The sequence below is a fragment of the Carassius carassius genome, chromosome 27 (genome assembly GCF_963082965.1).
Source record: "Carassius carassius chromosome 27, fCarCar2.1, whole genome shotgun sequence".
In the NCBI taxonomy this organism is placed as follows: domain Eukaryota; kingdom Metazoa; phylum Chordata; class Actinopteri; order Cypriniformes; family Cyprinidae; genus Carassius; species Carassius carassius.
The window spans coordinates 24,886,500-24,909,635 of NC_081781.1; the positions used below are offsets into that span (position 1 = coordinate 24,886,500).

Below are 23,136 nucleotides of genomic sequence, written 5' to 3' on the forward strand. Positions count from 1 at the left end.
GCACATTTTAGCCAGTCTTATGGTATATTTTGGCTGTTTTGTTCAGTTGCTGCAGTAATGATAACATAATCACTAAATTACCTGATCATTATGAATGATTTAAGTAATAACTTGGTCTTCTTTAGTTGTGCTAATGAATGGTTGCCTAGCAGCCGGTGTTACACATTCAAGCCACGATTCAAGGCATGGATCTATTTTAAAATGAACTCAAGCTGATTTCTGATAGTTTGGAAATTCATACAAAAATATAATACAGGTCTATTTATGTCTAGTAACATAGTCCACCATGAGAAAAGCGATGTTTCCACATTTCTTTCACAATGCAAATCTAATATATGCATTTAAAGTAAGTGTAGTCCAGAACAACACGGGACTTCCATGTGCGTTAGTAACTGATGTGTATATGGTGGTGTGATCTGTGGTGTTTGCATTAAACTGTTTGCTGATTGGCTGATCAGAAGTGCTCAGGGGTGTGATGTGGAGATCAGTCAGCAAACTACTGAGCAGTACTGCCCTCTGCTGACAGCATAAGACACTTTGTTCTTAAATATGATTTTGTTGCATGCATTTGTATTAGATCAATAACCCACAGGACACATTGCAGTGTTAAAATATCTGATATTTGTCTAATATTAGTTGGTGTTATCAGCATGGCTTGCTATGAGAGTATAGTCTTTTCCCTCAAAGTTAACATAATGCAATACATATTCATGTAAATGTGTAAAACAAAACATACAATCATCCTTAGTAATCTTCCCAACACTGATTGCGAACAACTAGGTTGTAGGGAAATCTAGGGAACCGGAAAGAGAAATAGTCTATGGGAAGATTAAAGGTACATTTTAATATTGCACCATACACAGGCTACAGTATAATCCCACGAACAAGCTTTTGTGTCTTCAGATAAAGCCAGCACCCTAACTGCAGAAACAGGCTGGATGCTTAAAGAGGTTGAAAAACCAGATCAAACATAACTTACTTTTGCAGTATTGTGACAAAGGCAAGTTCACACACAACAAAAAGCGTTACTAACTACCTGCACGCATTCAGAAAGCACTATCTAGCAAATATTAACCATAACACTTACTCCATAAATTGAGGATGGCGTATAGTCAGGTGGTTACTGTACATTATGTTTTTAATTACTACATAATTCATTGCACAAATGGAGCTGCATATTGAGGTTCGTGTGGTTTTATGTATTTTAGTGTGTATGTCCTCCAAGCCTGCAGGGGGCGCCCATGCTCCAGTGGGTTTAATCACACAAGAGCGCTGCTGAGAAGAGCCCAAAGAAGACGCGCTGTTAATGGCCGCTTCCATGTTGTGAATGTGAAGACTGAAAATTGTAGAATTTTATCTAACTGCTCAACTGCTCATCGAGATCATAATCGAAATCATACACCACAACGGTAAGATTACCGATTAGTTATGTTTTATAAAACTAAGGATGAGTAATTAATCTGACCTTCCGTGAGCGGGTTTAACGTTACTCTCACTGTCAAAATGAATTGAGGGATAAAAAAATCAAACTGCGCTTTTCACATAAACATCAGATTTACTGGATAATCGACTGCCTTCATTTGTGATCAGCGATATCTGACAGATTTAGTGTTTCAGTCTGGGCTGTAGCCGATGACACTTGAGCTCGCGATACAAATGATTCACATAATATTAAACAGAGCTTTAAATATGGCACATGTGATTAACGCTGTTTATTTGTATTTGAGTATTTGAATCCAGAGGTGTGCTGAGTGTTAATTGTAGCTTTATAAATTCTTTACTAATTTATATATATATACATACAATACATACATATATTATATATATATATATATATATATATATATATATATATATATATATATAGCGCTTCAACTGTTTTTTTAAAGCACCTTTACAGTAATAAACAGTAAAATAACTGTTGTAAAATGTATTAATTATAAAACGAACTTCAACCTCAGCTTTAAAATAGCTCTGCAGAAGCTCAATTTAGTTCATGTTCATCCAGTCATGTCAGTACAGTCAAACTGATGATGTTTTCTAGTGTATAGTGATTGTCTTTTAAGCAGATGTGTGGGGTAAACCAGTAATGAACTAACTGATATGTTCAGTGTTTTGCTGTACAGACCCCCACAGCTGTTGCTGTCCAGTTTGGCATCCGCTGTCACTTCCTCCCAAATGAAGGACGGTAAGGAGAACTCTACCGCCACTGCTGGAAGTTTTACCACAAATCTGGACCACACAAAGCCATGCTGGTACTGGGACAAGAAGGATCTGGCCCACACGCCGTCCCAGTCCGATGGGCTTGATCCCGCCACAGAAGCCCGCTACAGACGAGAGGGAGCCCGCTTCATATTCGACGTCGGGACACGTCTGGGACTGTATCCTTCTAACGCTGCCATGTACAACTTATTATCAGTTCTGTGTGGGAACGGTTTTGAAATATCGCGAGGATTTTTATATGATCCTTAACCAACGTTTAAGACATTATGACACTCTGGCAACTGGAATAACATACTTTCATCGGTTTTACATGTTTCATTCATTCAAACAGTTTCCCAGATATGTAAGTGTTGTACTTGTGCTCTTAAAAATCTGATAATTTTTACATTCAATGCATTTTGGCAGATTATTTCATCCGTAGCGTTTTCTTTTTATCCTACCATATAAAGCCTAATAGTTTACAGTGTTTAGAGGCAAAGTACTGCTTCGTTCAATATATCATTTATATATTTTAATATAATTTTTTTTTTTTTTTTTTTTCTTTTTTACGAATCCTGTATATTTGGTTTTAGATTAATTCAAAGAATAGGGCCTTTTAATGATTATTATTACTGTTTATATGTTTTACTCTAGGTGAACATATCATTGTTTGTTAATATTCGATAATATTTAATTTAGGGTTAAAAACTGTCTGTTTTATAATTTTGATGGCTTTCAAAGAAAAAGTTTTCAAATGTTTAAAAAGTTTTCTGTTGTGCCAAGAAGAAAACAAAACAAAAGGGACTGAGTTAACACAGTGTCTATGTTACAATGTTTGTTGCTGTAGCATGTAGCTCACTCTACATTTAGTCGTGTTAAAAAGCTTTATGTTTCTCTGTACAGGTGACTGGGGCTTGTTGTCTTTTCCTGGCTGGCAAAGTGGAAGAAACCCCCAAGAAGTGTAAAGACATCATTAAAACGGCTCGGAGTCTGCTTAATGATGTGCAGTTCGCACAGTTTGGAGATGATCCAAAGGTTTGCACAATTTCTCATTCTTATAATTTTTCTGCTGTATTAAACGTCACTGTGTTTCATGGAATGTCTCCACAGGAAGAGGTCATGGTCCTGGAAAGAATTTTACTCCAGACAATCAAGTTTGATTTACAACTTGAGCACCCCTACCAGTTTCTGCTGCGCTATGCTAAACAGCTCAAAGGTATTAATAGGTTTAAACGAATAGTTCACCCAAAAATGTAAATGATGTCATTAAACACTCATCCTCATGTCGTTCCAAACCCGTAAGACCTTCGTTCATCCTCGAAACACAAATTAAGATATTTGGGATGGAATCCATGAGCTGTCAGACCCTCCTATAGACATAAAGGTCCTGAAAACACTGTCAAAACATTTCATGCGACTTCAGTTGTTCAGCCGTAATTTTATGAAGCTACGAGAAAGTTACGAGAAAAAAAACTGAAATAATGAATTTATGTGACAATTTGTTCAGGACGCACTTTTTGTTTCGCACAAAAGTATTCTCGTAGCTTTATAAAATTACGGTTGTACCACTGAAGTCTTTGAAAGGTTTGTGACCCTTGCTGTCTATGGGAGGGACAGAGAGCTCTCGGATTTCATCCAAAATATCTTTATTTGTGTTTCGAAGATGAACGAAGGGTGAGTAATTTTTAGGTGTATTATCCCTTTAATAAAATATATAATATTGCTTTGTTGTGATGTTAATCATGATGGTTTGATTTTTCAGGTGACAAGAACAAAGTTCAGAAGCTTGTGCAGATGGCGTGGACCTTTGTCAATGACAGGTTGGACTGTAATTCATTCATTCATTTCTTAATTTGCAACAATGGTACTGTATTTCATTTTTTATTTTTTTGTGTGTGTGTGTTTTTTTTTTTTTTGTCCCCACGATTCTGTGATTATTCAGTTGTTACCATACATGCATATCAGTGTTATTATAGTTAACTAAAACCACACATATGTGTATGTGTGTATGGAGAACTTGAGGCTTCTAATGTTTAATTTGTGTGATAGAAGTTGTTCTGGGATGCGATATTTAATAATTTGAACTTTTAGGCATTTAAACCTAGTTAATTTTGGACACAGCTCTTTTGCACCAAAACAAAAGAATGTTTAAAGGCGTCTTTTTACAAGTAATCTGCCTAACGTGTCATCATTGCTTCTTCTGCAGTTCTTAACATGTTCGTGTGTATTTTACAGCCTCTGCACAATGTTGTCCCTTCAGTGGGAGCCAGAGATCATAGCGGTGGCGGTCATGTACCTCGCTGGGCGGCTGTGTAAGTTTGACATTCAGGAGTGGACGTCTAAGCAGTCGTCTCGCCGCTGGTGGGAGCAGTTTGTCCAAGATGTGCCGGTGGAGCTGCTGGAGGGTAATCACACCAATGATTGACAGTGTGCATTTCAAACTTTCTCCCCGCCAAAGTAATCATTTGGGTATAGGAAAAATAACCCTAGTTTTTCATGTAATGATGCATGATGATGCATCTCTATACACATGGCTTGTGTTCTTCAGACATCTGCCACCAGATTCTGGATTTGTACTCTCAGGGCAAGCAGCCGATACCCCAGCAGCCTCAAATACTGGAGAAAGAGAAACCGCCCCCCCCTCCTGCTGCCCTGCCCGGCCAGAACCCACCAGCTCAACCTCCCTCCAAAAAAAACTCCCCCCAGGCCAGCCCACCTGCCAAGATTAAACGCCAACATGTAAGTAAATGATTTCAAGTCACTACCCTGGCACACATCCGTTCATCCCTGACTTTTATTTGTGAGGTAGCTTTGTGCTTCAGGATTATGGATAGTGTAGTTCTTTGCCAGGGTTTTTCCTGATGAAACTGGTTTGATTTGTAAAAAAACCCGGCAATAAAGCATCATCTTTTCTAGATTTTGGCCAAATTATAGGCAACTAAACAAAATGTAAAAATCTGTTAGCGCTATAAAGACATTCAAGTGTTTTTTTAAGATATTAAAAAATGTTTGCTGCATTGCTAAAATAAATGCTAGTCGTATAAAATAGCGTTTTGAAAGTAAAAAAAAAAAAAAAAAATCTCGTAGGCTCACGTTGCATTTTACTATTAGGCTACATTCAGAGATGATTTCCTAAAATGTTGGTAAAGCTAAATGTTTACAAACATTATAAACATACTAGAACATTATAAACCGTTATTAGTTTCCTTCTCTCCACAACAAATCCTCTACAGTTAAGGCTATGTGTTTAGGATATAAAAACGTCAATCCAAAAAAACGAATGAATTTAAGGTGAATCTGATGCCTTCCTCTCTCATTCGGCACATATTCGGCACCAAATGTTTCCATATTTGCGACATAACTGGATGCTAAAATAGCCTCTTATTTATTATGTAAATAACGATCTTGCAAGTAAAGGTAGAATTATTACATTCCTACAGTAATTGTGAAGTATTTTAAGGCTCATGTTTTTTTATTTTGTAGGTCTCTCCTAAAGATGATCCTAAAGCCCCACCAGGTAAGCCCTTCAGGAGGTTTGTATAGTGTTATTATAATGAATATCGAGAAGATGATGAATGTCCTACTGTATGCAGTGCTAATTTCTCTCTGTCTCTGAAACAGAGCAAGTTGGGTCTAAGATACCACGCCTGGAGAGCCCTATGCCCCCTCTCCCTGTGTCCCAACCCCCAGGTGAGGATTTCTGTCTTAGGAAATAGGCAGCAAAATAAATCTTTTGGTAAACGTACATAGCTCATCATCTACAAAATGAAAAAAAAATCTTATTTTATTGTTTACATACATTTTCTAGTGGGGTTATTGGAAAAATGTTAAATTTATCTTGGTATTTCACAATATATGACTGTGCTTCCTGCTACTTCAGACTAATTTTAGTAATACACACAGAGACTGACAACTGTTATTTTATATGTATAAATAATACTTATATTTTTATTAGAAATTGATATTTTATTTTTAGCAAGAACTAATTAAATCGATCGAAATTATCAGTAAAGACATTTATCATGTTACAGTGATTTCTTTCTATTCATCACAGAATTCTGAAAAATGATCTGTTTTCAAAATTATAAAAAAAAAATATATATATTATTATTGAGTGCCAAATTAGCATATTAACATTTCGACAGTTAAGACTGGAGTGGAAATCAAATTATCATATTGGAATCATATTTCACAATGTGGTATTATGATTGACTATCTTTGAACAAATAAATGCTGCTCTGAGTATTTTGTGTAAACATGTGTGTAATTGATACTATAGTGGCCTGTCTATGACTTCTGTGCACACACAGACCGCAAGGCTCCGTCTGTGATCCCAGCTCCTCCCGCTGAAGCAGAACCGGCCACATCAGCTGACATGGATCCAGCACAGGGCCCGGCTCCTCCCCTGCCCCACGGGGCCCCGCCCCCCCTACCTCACCGCCCGCCCCCCCCTCCTCCCTCCAGCTATATCATGGGAATGTCCACGTCCAGTTCGTACATGTCGGGCGAGGGATTTCAGAGTCTGCAGTCCATGATGAAGACTGAAGCGCCCTCTTATGCACCCATGCCCCCGTCGTTCGGCCTGCCGTACCACCATGTCTATCCACATGCAAACCCCCCGCCTCCCGGTCCTCCGCCCCCAAACTCTTACCCTCCTCCCAATCTGCCCCCACCCACCCCATCTTACCCCCCTCCAGGCTACAACCCCAGCTACCCCCCTCCGCCCCCGCGTATGCCACCAGGGCACAATGTGCCCCCTCCGGTGATGGGCTTACCACCCGCTGGGTACCCACCTCCACCCGGCCAGCCTCAGGTGCCCCTGCCGCCCCACGGCATGCCGCCTGTGGCAGGAATGAACAGAGGGGCGTGGATGAGATGAGGTGTGATTAAATCAGTCATGTGCCTGTACACAGTCTGTCCTGGGTTTATGTGTTTTCTGATGCAGGTTTCACAGGAAGGTACAGACATATTTCAGCTGCAGAGATCAGCGCTGGTTGAATTGGGGTGTCTGGGAGTCCATGAAATACCACAGACTTCTGCTTGGGTCCAGGGTTTCACCGTTCTGTGGACTTTAAATCCACTGATGCGATTTGAAGGGATAGTTCACCCCGGATTAAAAAAACTGATGTGTTGACTCTCCCTCATGTTGTTCTAAACTTTTCCATACAGTTTCACGTTGGCCATGGTTGGTCAATCTACAAAATGGACCGTACAACTTGATGTTTTTGAGGTCTTATGAATAAAGCGGTTTTCATCTTTTTTCAAAATTATTACGTGGTTTCTGATCTCAAGTAGCAAGGATTATTTCATATTGTTTGTTCTGGTCAATATGAATGGTTTAAACGTGAAGAGAGATCCGACAAGATTCAGTTTGAATCTGAAGAGTTTTTCAGTTTGGGGGAAACTGTCCCTTTAAATGCGTTCACATCACCTCTTACATTCCAAACCCATTTCTGTGAATGAGTTATGAATTCTTGGTTGTACATATGATTTATTCTGTATTATCTTTAGAGAACTCTTTTCAGTGTTATGTATTCACTCTCCTTTGGCTTTGCTTTTTTAGTTGCTGTGTTGAAGTATTCATATTATTTTCTTGGGGGAAAATATCCCACAAATCATCCTTAGCAGTCCTTTTATTCAGATGCGTTTCTGGCATCTTTGACTGACCTGAGATCAAGTGCATTGATTGATAGGCATGTTCGTTCTATAGTTTCCCGTATGTGCCTTAGTTTGGTTAGTATTTAATCAGCAAAGGACTTGCTAAGCTCAACCACCTTGTGTTTGCCTGGTGATTTTTTTTTAGGCAGATAATAAAAGTATTTTTCCCCTTGTGCATTTACTTGGTTGTGTCTTGTTTTAAATTGCATCACTGTCAGGCTATGAATTATCTGAGAAAATAATGTCTTTAATTAAAAGTACACATTGTGTTAAAAATACGGTTTAACACGAGAAAATTGTGTTCTGTGCAGTTTCAAAAGGATACAAACAAGCTCCTGGCTGGAAAGATTAAATAAAGTTTCACAAGATATACCCCAGTATACGTTTCTAAAAATAATACTTTATTAAAACTTGAAATACACTAGTAAACAACATTACATTTTGTAATGGTAATCATGTCATCGTGTAAAATGTATTAGTGTTTAAGTTTTATTCTTATTTATTTTATTCAAACTTTCTATGTTGTTCGCTTAAAATATTAAATTACTTTTTCAGAAAACATGTTGTCTTTTCCATATTGATATTCGATTGTGTGACATTAACCTACACACATACAAAATACAAACAAGCCCTGCAACTAGAAAACTTTACAAGCTCAAATGACTTATTTTTGTACTAAATAAAATGCGCTTACAAGATTTAAATCGCATGGAATGTCTTTAGTGCATTGCTGTAAATTATATATATATTTTTTATTTTACAATGTATGCGTTTACTAAGCGTATTGCATGTAAAGCTAAGTATTCATGTATATTATAAATAAAAGTGGTATCACAAAACATTGAACCGTTGATTCGGTTTTTATATTGTGAGGTTGTCGATTAGATGAAATGAGTGTAAACAGGAGTAATTCCCTTCATTACCATTAGGGAGCACAATTCTCAACATTTATTATTTTGCATTTTGTGAAGCTGCTTTGACACAATCTGCATTTTAAAGATGAAACAAAACAAACAAACAAAAAAAAAAACCTACATAAATAATGGTGACTTGACTTGGCATGTTTACTGGAATTGGGTTTTATATAGGCCATCAAGTTGGGACCCACACTAAAATAGCTCCGAAATGGCTGTCTGCATCCAATAATTCACAGCGAAAGTTAAACATTTTTTTTAACCAATTGCCATTAAACCGGTATTTAGCATGTTTTGTTCATGTGTTTTGAGATGTTAACATTGCCTAATTTAGCAAGTGTTATGAATTTGCACCTAAATCACATAAATGAAACATAAGGTTAGTTTCATTTAGCACTGTTCTTCCCCCTGCTCTTGGCAACCCCATAAGATCAGCCTTGTGACCTACTTTCAGGGTCACAACCCACCATTTGAGAACAACTGAACAAAATATCCCAAAGTACAGGTTTAGCATAGTTGAACTTCAAATTATTGCACTAGGTTCTATACATCAGTTACTATACAATAATAGAAATATAGAAATGCCGGTATTTCACAATAGTGAAAAGCTAACAGATAGTTTATGATACGTTTTATTTATATGAAGGATGTATGTTTCAAAATGGAATTAAACCAACACTGAACTAAACTGAACTAAATAGAAACAGGGATGCATTTAAATCGATATTTAAGTTGTTTTATAATTGATTAATTTTGTAACATTTGTTACACAAGTTATTCTCCTGTTCATTGCTACAAAGCTGCTTTAAAACAATCAGCATAAAGTGCTATATAAATAAGTGTGACGACATAAAGCAATAGTTTGTTTATTGACAGAATTTTCTGGTTCACTTTGTACACTTTTTTTTTTTTTTTTTACATCTTCACCATAAAATGTATCCTGCGGTCATGCTCGCAGCTATTAACACTGAAGACAGGATAAACCTCAGAGGTTTTACACAATAAAACAAAACAGGGAGTAGGTGCATAGGTTCCAAATAAAACCCCGTGCACAAAAGAGGCAGCACATGCCAAATAATATCATCCCCGAAAAATCATGGCTTTGTGTTAAGACCGCTTAGGATCTGCTTGCAACTCCTTTCATTAACAACAATAGCAACTTCTCATGTTTGTAACAGGTGGGTCAAAACTCATTGCCAGCCAATCGAATGCACTCTTACTAATAAAGAAAACACCTCTGGTTAATTCATGTTTAAACTCTTTCTTTAGCTGTTACCCGTTTACAATTACATCTTTTGGCTATGTTTGGAATACAACAAAATGCAGCATACAACATATGCTCGACCTTCCATTGTCAGTATGAAGATCGAACTGAATTAGATGCAATTTATTTGAATATGAAATATTTCTAGACTTTTTAATGTCAATGCTACTGTTTATGGTTGTAAAATGTGTGCTGTTTTACATACCATTTTTTTTGCATTCTGAACACAGCCATAGTATTTCATTTACCTGAATTTGAGCTGAGCGGTTTATTTGACATTGAAAAGAATATCAGGAAAAAGAGACTCACATACATTAAACTATTGCTGACATGCATTTAAATGAACTGAATGTCACTTGCTATATCCAGACCTTGATCACTATTTAAGTTTAATGGTAACAATAGTTGTCTGCTGAATAGCAGGCCCTGCAGACTTCTGAGGGAAAATGTGAGGAATTAAAACATAAGATGTGTTAAATGGTGCTGAAAGTGCTTTTTGGTAACCGAAAGCATTATTAAACTAGCCAAAATATATAATAAATGAACAAGCCTTGGATGGGAAATATGCAGAACTTCTAATGGATTCCATGAGGGCTTGTGATAATTTTTCATCCAAAACAAACTATAATAATAGTAACTGACAGTGACAGAGAATCCCCCTGCAACAACTACTTAAACGTCCATGAAAATTGATGCACAGTTTTCCTTCATGGACTGAAATATTTAGTTGGGGCAGGAGACATTGATGGACTTGTCTACTTTTTGAGACACAAAGCTGCTTTAATTTAAACTGAGCATTGCATGTTTTTTCTTTTTTTTACTTGAATCATAAGAAAGGACATTCAGGAGTTTTAGATATCTAGATACACTCCTAGGGGTGAAACAGATAGCATAGACCTTTAAAACATTAGGTTAGCTCAATTATTTCTGCCAATGCATCGGTCGTGACTGTTAACGGGTCAATCAAGGACTTAAAAAGGCTGGAAAAGGACAAAACTACTGTTTCAGACATGATGTACTGTATACTTGCCATTTCCATAGACCTGAGAGATGCGATTGTCTAGCATGCACAGCACACCGTTTTAAAATTTGACATCTTAAATATACAAAAACAATGATTTTCAGTTGTGACCGCTTTTTTTTCACACAGGAAGAGGGAAAAATCTAATTCAGCCTGTTTTGTGCTGCTTTTGTGTCTGAGTTGCATTGATCAAAAATTGTTGCACTGTTAAGAAACCCCATATGCTGTTAAGTTGGAACTTATTAAAACAGCTTCTAGAAAAAGTAAAAACACTTAAAAAGACAACATAATAAAGTAGTTTTTGTACATATCTTACATTGTCTTTCAGAGTCATTAGTGTAGATTACTTGCACAGGAAGGGGACCAGAACAGAGTGGAGTGAGTGAGCATGATCTGGTATCACTCTGAAAGGAGTAAACCACAGTTCGGTGGACCCAACTTTGTCAAAAAGGGTGAAAGCAAACAATAATGAGTTTTCTGACATCACTGGTATGTAAAAACAATATTATGAGGTAAAAAAAAAAAAAAAGAGGAAAGCTGACTAAACATCACTTGCTGCCAGTCATAAACACTTCATGGGTCCAGTCCCAAACCACACTGTCCTTTTAGTGTTTCTTCTCTAAATCTAAATTCGGTCAAATTGACCGTTGGGTCATTGTCAACTGAGCAGTCCAGAGTTGGTAAATTCATACCAAATCCATTTCATCAATAAAGAAAATATATAATTAACAGTCAAAAAATGTCATTTCAATGTGGATTATTGCTTGTTTACAGATTAACTGAAAATTGGAGTGTAGCGGTCCAATGTTAATGGCAATAGTCGGACACCAAATTATTTGACGTGGATGATGGTAGTGGACAGAACCGTTTGTGTGTGCTGTTGATGCCGTGAGCAGTCTCTCAGTTTGGTGCTGCTGGAGTTTAATGGTGGCTGAACAGAAGGAGAGATGTTCCTCATGTGTTAGAGCTGACCTTTAAACTGATTCCCAGAGAGCTGCTGTCGGATGGACGGCTTTGATCCTGCTGCGTCACCGAGCTTTCGCCACACAACCTGAACACAAAGGGACCAAGTAAAAAAAAACATCCCTGCCATCCTTCTGTCAGTGCAAAACCTTCATTTGGTATGTTCTGTAATATTTTGTCTAAATAACAAAAACAATAAAATGTAAAATAAATAAAGTAGATTTATTTCATAAGTGTTTAAATCTTAGGGCCAGATTTACAAATTAGTGTGAGACCACAATAAAGCATTGATGGGAGTGGGAAGTTCTGTTGGTCTACTAACAATGTGCAAATGAAAGACCGGAGCAATCTACCAAGAGGAGTGCAAATTACCAACTATTATTGAACTGTTATTCAATTGGCGTATTTAACATTATGTTTAAATCCCCTATAGAAAGTGCAAACCAGCCAAAACATCCAACAAGAACTCAAATGAGCAGAGTTCACAATGGTGTGGAACAGGCCAGGTGTTTCCAGGTGAGAAGGACAGAGGTGTTATTGTGCTCAGAGCTGGATTTCTTCATTCCCAAATTCCACTGAGGGGCCCAACAAACAGATCAAACTATCATGAGCTTCACCCACTTGGTGACACTTCCTCGTGAACCGAAGCTTTCCCAAATGTTCCATAAACTAACCAGACATTTCTGTGATCAGTGTGACATTTTTGGAAATGAAGTGTGATATTGTAATGCATTTTATCTGCCATTGTTCTAAAGCTGAACTAACAAAGGGTCAACTGAGTGGATGGAGCATCACATTTTTGGATCGTTTTACATAGCATGACAGACTTATCTCAAAAATCAAAATAAATACTCACGTTGCACATCTCTCGCACTATGGCTTTCTCTTTCTCACTCAGGTCTTCTTCACTTTCTTCTGGAAGCTGCTTGTCCAGATTATCACGGACCTCCTGAACCTGTTAATACAGTACATGGTCAAGAGCATATTTTGTGTCTCTTCAGAAGACTTGGATTAAACTGGTTTCATAACTGACAGTTCATCAGTTAACAGAGGTGTCCTAGCAGAGATGTAGTTCATCACAATGACTATGAAAATATTCCACTGACATTTGAGCAGAACAAATATAAAATTAGTGCTGTCAAATGATTAATCGCATCCAAAATAAATGTTTTTGTTTGCATAATATATGAGTGTGTACTGTGTTTATTTATTATGTGTATATAAATACAAACAAATGCAAATGTATATTTAAGAAAAATATGTTGTTTATATATTAAACATTTATATATAACGTATAATAATATACATTTATAAATGTATATAAATGTATATACTTATTTTCGAAATATATAATGAATGTGTGTGTGTGTGTGTGTGTGTGTGTATATATATAATAAATAAACACAATGCACATACATATATAATGTAAACAAAAACTTTTATTTTGCATGTGATTAATTGTTTGACAGCACTAGTCTAAAAGCTTAGTTTTGAACAATATATCTGCTGTTTTATCAATGGTAACCTGTTTTGTTCAACGTTTTGATAAAAAAGCTTTATATAAAGTTCTATATGGTGGTTTTTCTATATTTAAATAAATTCCATTTGGTTTGATAATGTGTGTGAAAATGCGTGTACCTTTATGGCATGAACCACAGCTTCAGGTTTCTGTACAGATGAGACAAACCCGGTGGAAGGAGAAGACTCACTGGTCTGTAGCCTTCCAGTCCCCTGGAGAAGAAAACACATGTTAGTTTGCTCCTGCCCAGGAGGACATTTTTGGGGAATATAGTATTATGGAAGTATACACTACTCGGTCAGTAAGATTTTTTTTTTTGAAAGAAATTAATACTTTTATTCAGCAAGGGTGAATGATCAAAAGTGACAGTAAAGATTTTATATTAACACACAAAAAAAAGTTTTCTTAATATGATCCAGGTTCTGTGACTCACTGATTTAATTGCTGGTTTGTTGAAAAATTATAATTTCAGGGTTGTCTCCTGCCTCCCTGTAACCACTTTTCAAACCAAACCTACGCCTTGTTGTAAAAGCTAAGTTAAAAACATAAAAACATCCTGCTGAAAACATCACCTCAAACCATTGAAACATAGCAGCTGGTTTATAACTGGTCATTACTGGGTCCAGTTTGGTTTAAATGGTCAACCAGCGGAAGGACAGTAAATGTTACCAAGAGTTTAGTAGAAATTTGATGATTGCCCATTCATGTACATAAAAGCCAAGATGACTCTCCTAAAAGATATTTTCCCATCACCACCTTAGCTTAGCTTTTTAGATTAGCAGCTATCAGATAACTAGCTGAGCTGGTAGTGTCAGGGTTTTGCACTGTCACTTTGTTTTATGTTTGTTTCTTGTGTCTAGTGTCAGCACATGGCCTTGTTAGTTACTTTCTCGGCCATGTGCTCCTTTAGCCCCTCCTCCTTGTTTCCTCTTTACCACACCCTCTTGTTACCCTAGTTGGTCTAATTGTGCTCACCTGTCCCTCATGTACTTTCCTCCCTATTTATAGTGCACCTTACCCTTTTGTGTTAGCTGTTCTGTTTATTGTGTTCCTGTTGTGATATCTGTTGTGCACTTCACTACCTCTTGTATCAGTCTGTCTTGTCAATAAAACCTTGTTATCTCACTGCAATTGGGTCCTCCTTCCCAGATCCCTGACAGGTAGATCATTGTGCACCAAAAAACAAACCAGCTCATATGCATTATCATCATGCAGTCTTGTTCTCATTGGTGATACATCAACTAATTCATCATTGATAATGATCTGTCTTAACTCAGAGCTATGAGGATCATTCATAATAAAAACTACGTTCCATCTAAAACATTCATCTTTGCTCAACATCGCACACAGCAGCCCAGACAGCTGCGGAGGACAAAAACCCCTGGTTGTGTTTAATCATTCATACCGCATGAAGAGAGCCGGACATGATCCGCATACATTCATGCTGATGATGACTGCAAAACACCCCATTTAAAAAACACTTGGTGGTGGCCTAAAAAGCATCTAATACACCTCTCTAAGTCTTTTGTAAGATAGCTTGACAATCAAAGCTTCTGAAAGGAAGAACTCTCCATAATTTGAGATTGTTCCCATTGAAACACCATGCACAAATCCATTTATAAATGGTTAAAGAAAGACATTCTCACTCTGTTTAGACTAATAAGTGCTGACTAAAGCGGACCGACTATAGTGTCAACTCTGGGATTGAACACAATTTGCATGGTTCTAATACGTGGAAAATTATGTACTTTTCAATGTACATGTCATCAAGTAATTTGAAAATGAATGTCAGTTGTCAGATTGTCAACAAAGAGTTCTGGATTCTGATAATGATGACGGAATGTAATGGGGAAGAGACTATTCAATGAATTCAAGTAAACCATACTGTTGATAAAAATATGACAATAAAAAACAACACTGCAAGAACTAAGCATTAAAAATGGTTTTAGAAGAAGAAAATGCAAACAAATGAATGGAACATCATTTTGGTAACAGTGCGATTTATGTTTGGTATTGCGTGAGATTTATCAGCTATATTTACAACATCAACATTTTATGATCTACATTATGCAGTATTACTACAAGTCTCTAAATCGTGAAAAACTAAGTCTCTTAAAGTACTCAAACTCATTTCTAAAAAGCCAGTACTTCTGTATACTTGCCACATGCAATTAATAAAACAGCCAATGTTGTATGATAAATATATTCATAAATTTTCCATATATTTAACATGTAAATTAATACACCTCGACATGTTAAAAGATTTCATTAAAGTTTGGTCTGTTGTACTGGTGTTTTTTTATTTTATTGATTTATTAAAAATAAATTATGTAGTCAAATAAAAATGTAACACTTTAGTATAGGGACCAATTCTCACTAGTAACTAGTTTATTATAATGCCTATTAATAAAATATTAGTAGTTTATTAGTACTTATAAAGCACATGTTCTACAGGACCATATTAAACATTCCTAATCCTACCCAATACTTAAATTTAACAACTATCATACTGATTAGTAATAAGCAGAAAATTAGGAGTTTACGTCGAAGTTAATGATTTGTGAAAATAAAGTGTGTGACCTGTTGACCTGTTTTCTCAAAGGAGATGCTGAGTCAAAACAATTGAAGGAATTTCAATTCAAGCTCTGCATTAATGCTGTAAAGACTTTCGACTGACAATGGCAAGATTCTCAAGCAAGCATGCAACATGAAACACACGGTGGTGAGACTTCCTGTGCACTGGCTGAAGGCTACATGTTCAAAGGCGCATTTGCTTTTCCATTTATTCATTCGTCGTATTTTCAGTAAGTCTGGTAATTTTCCAAGGGCAAACAAAAGGAAAAAGTTTTCAAAGGTAGGAAAAAGTGCCTCCAGGTCTGTACAGGAAAAGCCTATAGCAGTCTATACCAGATGAAAGATTTGATGCACCAAGGATCTCCTTTTCCCCCACATTGTTGCTGAATAGAGCTAAACTGATTAGGCTGAGCTTTCATTTTGGAATAATATCCCATGATATCTAGTTTGAGCTTCTTCTTCTTTTTTTAATCGGGCTGTCAACTGATTACAAATTTAATTACGAATTAATTTAATGATTATACATGCTGATTAATTAACTGAATTAAACAATAGAAATATTTACTGACAAAAGTATCTGAAGACATTTGAGACAAATGGCAAAAAGTTTGTTTATTATTAAACAGAATCCAATCACTGTCCAGCAGGATTTTATTCTTGTATATATATCAAGCGTATGCACATATGTAAACTGACTTGACTAATTATGTACATTAGTTATATATATATATATATATATATATATATATATATATATATATTTAAAGATCGGATTACCTTATTTTCTGGGGAAAAAAGATAAGTTGCATCGGTGTAGGTCACAGAAATTAGGTAAAATACTGAATGGTCACACTTTATTTTAAGGTCCAATTCTCGCCATTAACATACCATTAACTATGACCTTTGCCTAAATAAACTCCTAATTACTGCTTATTAATAGTTAGTAAATTAGTTGTATATTATTATAACGATCAACAAGATTAGTATTATGGGGCATACACGCCAAACGCGGGGGATCGCGTTTCTAGACCTGCGTGTCTGATCCATAGTCTGATCGCGTCTTTGCATTGACCTTTTATGTAATCTACTCGCGCAAATCGTTGAACTCGCGTTACATCCATGATTTATCTTTCTGTCTGATTGATGGCTGTCAGCGGTTGGGTAGAAGACAACAAATCCCATCATCCCACGCTCCTTCTTATGCCGCGTTTCCACCGAAATTACCCGGAACATTTGTACCAGGAACTTTTTTCCCCTCAGACCTGTTGCTTTCTGCGTTTCCACCGCGGTGTAAAGTACCAGGAAGATTAGGCAAATAGACTGGTGACGTAGGTCTGCGCGCGTTTCTCAATACAAAGTACGCTGATTTTGGATGTGCATCCTCCTCGGTAGTTTAGACTTTGTGCATTCGTCTCGGGAGTGTGATGTCCGCGACGAGCAAGTCCGGAAAATCTGTAAACAGCAACGTACTTGATAACTTCAGTCAGCTGACCATGGCTACTGCAATTTTCCTCTCTGTATATTTACAATAAAACAAAATAGGATATCAAATACCACTGTCTCCTTTCGTTTTCATTTAAACATAATAACAGCTGCAGAAATGTACTTAGTTCAGGGATATGTGTATATATATATATATATATATATATATATATATACATACAGCCATTACAATGAAACGAAATATTATATAAATTTGCCTTTTTTATTTTCATTTGTAACATATAGATAAATTGAATACAGACCAAAGAAAACCTGTTAGATTTACCCCGCAGCTGAATTATATTTTATGTTTAACCACTAAAGAGACATCAGAGCAAGCAACACATATCAGAAGGTCTAGCCGAGGAGAGGCTGCTTCTTGGCGGATACATGATCACTGAGCTCCTGCTGATCGCGTGGAGATGACCGTCTCTGAGATCGGCGAAAATAGGCGCTGTCTTTATAAATAAACCACAGATTTAAGTTTTAAACAACTACATTCTCGCCTGAAATACTTTTAAAATTACATTTCATGACACAATAACAGTAATATTTTGAAAATGTTGATCCGAATAAATGGTGGTTGAACTCAACCAATGCTGCGTGAACTCAACCAATAATCAGCATGTTTAGCGCCCAAGTCCCGCCCCTCGAAAGTTCTGAACTTTGAAAAAGTACCACCCCGCCAGAAGGGACTTTCTGAGGGGCATTTTTTTACCCGTAACTTTATTTAGTTCCTGGTTCCTGCGGTGGAAACACACCGAGTACCAGGCCAAAGTCCCTGGTTCCTGGGTAAAGTTCCTGCGGTGGAAACGGGGCATTAGTGTCATCAAACCACGCGATTGTTATTGTTTTGACATTTTAGTTCCCTTCACTCCACGAAAAAATCCTTTAAATTTAAATTACATTTTTAAAATGAATAAAAAATCTAAGTATAAAACAAACTTTAATATAATATAATACAAATGTTATAAACAGCTAAAAAAAATTATTTAAAGCAAAACTAGAAATCTATCCTTTCAAATATATGTGCGCACTTTTGTCTCAATTTGTGTTATAGGACTAAATCGCTTTGTAATATTAGTCGCAACAAATTTCAGACAATTAAAAAATGAAAAATACGGCAAATGAATATGCTAAAATATGGTACGATTGATTTGTATGTAGAGTTTCTGAGGGTCACTCACATTCAGTAGGGCCTCCTGCCTCTGGGGGAGGGAAGACAGCTGTGATTCGGAGTGGTAGAGGTTCATGCCCTTCCGCAGGACTCGCAGGTCTCCAGGATTAGACTGCCGAATGACACGAGAGGGAAAGAGAGGCGTTATGACTCGGTCCATATTAAACATCCCATTGAACTAAACACGCTTTACTGTTCTCAAAGAAAAATAAAAGTGGCAAGAACCAGTTGTGAAAAAAAGTGTGCGCAAGAAGTCTGGAGATCACAGCCCGTATGAAAAAAAGAGGGGAAAAGCTGCTTTAAAGGGATAGTACACCCTAAAAAAGATAAATCTGTCATTTCAGTTGTCACTTAAGTTCTTTCAGATCTGTGTGAGTTTCTTTCGGTTGACGGTAGCCATTGACTTTCATAGTAGTTTATGGAAGTCAGCAGCTACCGTCAACTGTGTGGTTACCAACATTCTTCATAATATCTTCTTTTGTTTGTGTAATGACACATACCTACATTGCGATAAAATCAGATCAACTTTCGAAATAGGAAGTATGACTTCAAAGTTGCGTTCTGTTGCACTTTCAGCTCAGGACCAAAACAAACCCCCACAAAGCATATCCTGCACCTCCTTCAAGTATTCTTGTCCATCCAAAAAGTGAGCTGGAATCTCTTCATGCTGTTATAATAAAGACACCCACGGGCTCCAGCTGGCATCATCTTTAATCACCAGTGATCCTTATGACATTTCAATTTCTTGCTTTCATGTTCCCTGAATGCATGTGATTACTGTAAGAAAGACCTATAAATAACTGTCACTCTCTTTTAGAAGAGAAACTGTGTTTAAGGGTGCTGCGAGGAAGACGTGAACTTCACATCCGCCTGCAACCTTAACATACTGTATCACCCACTAACCATCTATGGTATTTAGGACACCTTGATCAAGGACTGATGTACTTGTGTAGAAACAAGTAGTACAATTTATTTTATTTCATTTTTTTTTTTGCATTTTCTGCAGAATTTGATGAAGAATGGAGACATTCCATAGGCGTAATGGTTTTTATAATGTACAAACTGTTTTTTTTTCTTCTTTTTCTAACCCAGCGGTTTCCAATTCCAGTCCTCGCGCCCCACTGCTCTGCATATTTTGCACATTTCTCACCTGATTCAGATAATCAGCTTGTTAGAAGTGAGCTCCATGCATGAACTGTGTTCCCATTGTTCATTGCTCCCTACTCCCTGAGCAGGGGAAATCTGTTGATGTTTCTGTTGATGAATCTGTTGACCTCACTTCAAAACATTCATTCACTGATTTGTGCTGCACAGTGTCTTTACACACGGACAACTGTGACATCATATACCTCTGTAAATCAATACAATTTAAATTCACGTCTCGCACACTTCAATGCACTCTAATTGGAACATATACTTTCGCTTCTAACTGGAATCATGGCTGAATATCCTGTGATGTCCACTTCGCAGGGCACTTACGTTCGAATAGAACAAACGTCTGAAGCGCTAAGAGAAACGTACAAAATGTACAGAGGACTGCAATTGAGAACCGCTGCTCTAACCCCATCCCTAAACCTACCCCTCACATAAACTCTCCGCATTTTCACATTTCCAGTAAACTTCATTCTGTATGAGGACACTTGTTTGACTTTATGAAATGGCAGATGATCCACATAGGTCTGGGGCAGGGCAAGGGTTAAATGCGATAATAATTTTAACGCGTTATTTCTCTCCATAATTAATTCATCTAATTAATGTTTTAAATTATCACCCCTAATTTTAACACATATTTTCATTATTTTACAAACATACTGTATAATTTGACTCTTGATCAGGGGCCCAGAGCCCACCAGAGTGCCTTGGCAAATTTCGGGGGTCCAAAGGATGACTTAAAAAGTATTTTAATTAAAGAATTATTATCATATAATGATATTATAAAATGTACGATTTACTTTGTTTTATATAATGTAATTATATACAATGGGTTGCAGAAGTCAAAAGTGCTTATGTGTAGTTATGTTATCTTTATTTTCAAATGAAACTGAAAGCACTGAGGGAGTGTGAGAATTCCTGTGGACTGACGGTATTTTCCATCACTGAGGCAACAGGAACTGCTGGAATGTAGCCTGTTTAAAGGGCCAAAATTCCTCACCTGACCGCTTTGTTGCTCTGACAACATCAGAAAAATTAATTAGTGAAATATATGACTGAGCAAGTGTTTCGCACATGTAATTACCAGAATGGATATGATCAATTAAAAAAATAAATAAAAAACCATTAACAATTTATTCTAACCTTATTTTGCTGGACAGCTGAATATGATTTTAAGCAATTTGACTGGATTTAAACACAACAGACAGTGCTAAAACACAGAGTGGTGCATTTTCTTAGAAAATTTATGAAGACAGATAAGTGGGTGTTTATTAAATATTGAAACATGTTCGCATTCATCTTTACATCCATCAGTTTGTCAGACATGAAAAATTGACACTGCACTACCTGTGCTGCTTGAATAAATGATAAGATCGCAAAGACGTTTCAACACAGAGGGACAAGCATATGAGCTCATGCGCCAGAAGCCCCGAGCACAGCCCAGCATGTTGGCACAAGCGCTTAGCCTAGCATGCCATTGTACACACCTGCTTTTGAAGTCACAAAGAATGTGAAAGTAAAGATAAGGAACAAGCAAGAAGACAGCTATAGGAGGAAATAGAGCTACGCCATCACTGAGCAAATGTGTGATAAAATTACCTTCATGGACAGCTTTGATAAGCTATAACGGCTACAGGGCTGGAGAACACAAAACACATTTCACAAACCAATTAAACAAATACAAGAACATGTTCATACAGTTTCTTCACTAGAGCTATCATAACCAGGGCTGCGTTTCCCAAAAGCATCGTAAGCAATGAAACCACTGAAACCAATGGAGCTACGATCAACTTAAACTTAGGATTCTTTTGGGAAACACAGGTCTAATTAACTAGTCAGATAATAATAATTGGACTTTTTATGTGTGGTTTTGCAGGACATTCAACATTAGATTGCCATCTGATATCACCAGACTCAAATTTAGACACTTGAATGAAACGCAAATCCTTTCGTCTTAATTTTGTGAAATGTCACCATTATTACAGTACAGTCACCTGTTGAATTTCCTTTAATGTAAACAAAGCCAGTGGATTTTACTACAAGAAAAGATAGAAAAAGGTTTTTATTCATGGAGGTTCTGGCTTTAGAGTCTTTGATTCTGCCTTGTAGTGTACTTGCTTAAAACCGACCACAGCATTTTTTAAATAAAGTAATAAAATAAAATAATATTCTTTTAAATGCCATTTGGACATTAAAGGGATAGTTCACCTAGTAATGAAAATCAATCCATGATTTACTCTCCCTCAAGCCATCCTAACTGTATGTGACTTTCACCTTTCAGATGAATACAGTTGGAGGTATATAAAAAAATATCCTGGCTCCTCCAAGATTTATAATGGCAGTGAATGGGGGTTGAGATTCTGAAGGCCAAAAAGGTACATCCATCCATCATAAAAAGTGCCCCACATTGTTCCGGGGGGGTTGATACATGCCTTCTGAATTGATGATGTGTTTGTGTTAGAAAAATATCCATGTTCAATACTTTATAAACCATAATCTAGATTTCACTGTCATCACTTCAGTTAACTTATTAACCACACTGAGCCATGTGGGGCATGTTTTATGATGGATGGATGCACTTTTTAGGGGCTTCAAAATCTCAACCCAAAATTCACTGCCATTAGAAAGCTCGGAAAAGCAATGACATTATTATTTTTTTTTTCAATAGGACTCTGTATTTTGTCTGAAGGAAATCACAGGGTAATTGACATTTTTGGGTGAACTATCCCAAAATTTATTTTGCTGATTTCATGAGGTCTTTTAATGCAAAATGTTAGCCTATTATTGTGCTCCTAGTTAAAACTTAATTAATCATACAAGTACAATGTTCTTTGTGTTTGCAGCTATCCTTCTGTTTCAGTTTCTGCTGATCAAAATGAAAGTCAGTGCTGAAATGCTGAAAACCTTCCAGCTATTGCAGAACAACACTTCCATTTCAAACGCACTGCTACTCCTGCACTGCACATTGTATTAGCTGAAGCATTTCCCAAAACTAGATCCGAATCAGGTGTGTGACCAGTTCATCCGCAAAATAAAGACTTTCTGGACCTTTCCATGAAAACAGACCTGTCGTTCTCAGGGTCATGTGAGTTTAAAGTAAGCTGTACACCAAAGTGTTATTTATCACAACAGTTGAAATGGCTTTTAGGAAAAGCTTAGCGTAGGTATCCTGGGAAATCAAGAGTTCAGCTCGGTTCATGTGCGCTCAGG

General features: G+C 36.9%; 2 protein-coding genes across 4 annotated transcripts in view; one reads left to right on the top strand and one right to left on the bottom strand.

The window, feature by feature from the left end:
- Positions 1-1,255: 1,255 nt before the first annotated feature.
- LOC132107069 (cyclin-K-like) lies at positions 1,256-7,554 on the top strand. Of its 2 annotated transcripts, none has more exons than XM_059513227.1 (11): positions 1,256-1,409; positions 2,112-2,381; positions 2,485-2,566; positions 3,106-3,237; positions 3,313-3,418; positions 3,965-4,022; positions 4,438-4,607; positions 4,751-4,941; positions 5,686-5,719; positions 5,824-5,892; positions 6,513-7,554. In XM_059513227.1, exons 2-11 carry the CDS (start codon positions 2,179-2,181, stop codon positions 7,079-7,081), a joined length of 1,614 nt encoding a protein of 537 aa, XP_059369210.1. In that variant the 5' UTR covers positions 1,256-1,409; positions 2,112-2,178; the 3' UTR covers positions 7,082-7,554. The 2 variants fall into 2 exon arrangements, with proteins under 2 accessions (XP_059369210.1, XP_059369211.1); XM_059513228.1 differs by having other exon boundaries at positions 1,258-1,409; positions 2,127-2,381.
- Positions 7,555-11,960: 4,406 nt separating this feature from the next.
- The window catches only part of LOC132107075 (coiled-coil domain-containing protein 85C-B), a 39,863-nt gene continuing 28,687 nt past the window's right edge, over positions 11,961-23,136 (bottom strand). Inside the window, exons 3-7 of one of the 2 annotated variants that reach the window (XM_059513234.1) lie at positions 21,526-21,564; positions 18,785-18,886; positions 13,661-13,753; positions 12,879-12,977; positions 11,961-12,110 (exon numbers count right to left, since the gene is read on the bottom strand). In XM_059513234.1, the coding sequence (XP_059369217.1) occupies positions 12,021-12,110; positions 12,879-12,977; positions 13,661-13,753; positions 18,785-18,886; positions 21,526-21,564 (423 nt within the window). In that variant the 3' untranslated portion in view covers positions 11,961-12,020. The remainder of the gene's footprint in view (positions 12,111-12,878; positions 12,978-13,660; positions 13,754-18,784; positions 18,887-21,525; positions 21,565-23,136) is intronic. The other variant, XM_059513235.1, reaches the window with a different exon arrangement.

Excerpts from the sequence above, each read along its gene's own strand:
- LOC132107069 (XM_059513227.1), top strand. The coding sequence starts at position 2,179 with ATGAAGGACGGTAAGGAGAACTCTACCGCCACTGCTGGAAGTTTTACC. Across the intron at positions 2,382-2,484 it reads GTCGGGACACGTCTGGGACT|ACATTATGACACTCTGGCAA; the intron begins GTATCCTTCTAA and ends CCAACGTTTAAG. Across the intron at positions 4,608-4,750 it reads GCCGGTGGAGCTGCTGGAGG|ACATCTGCCACCAGATTCTG; the intron begins GTAATCACACCA and ends TGTGTTCTTCAG.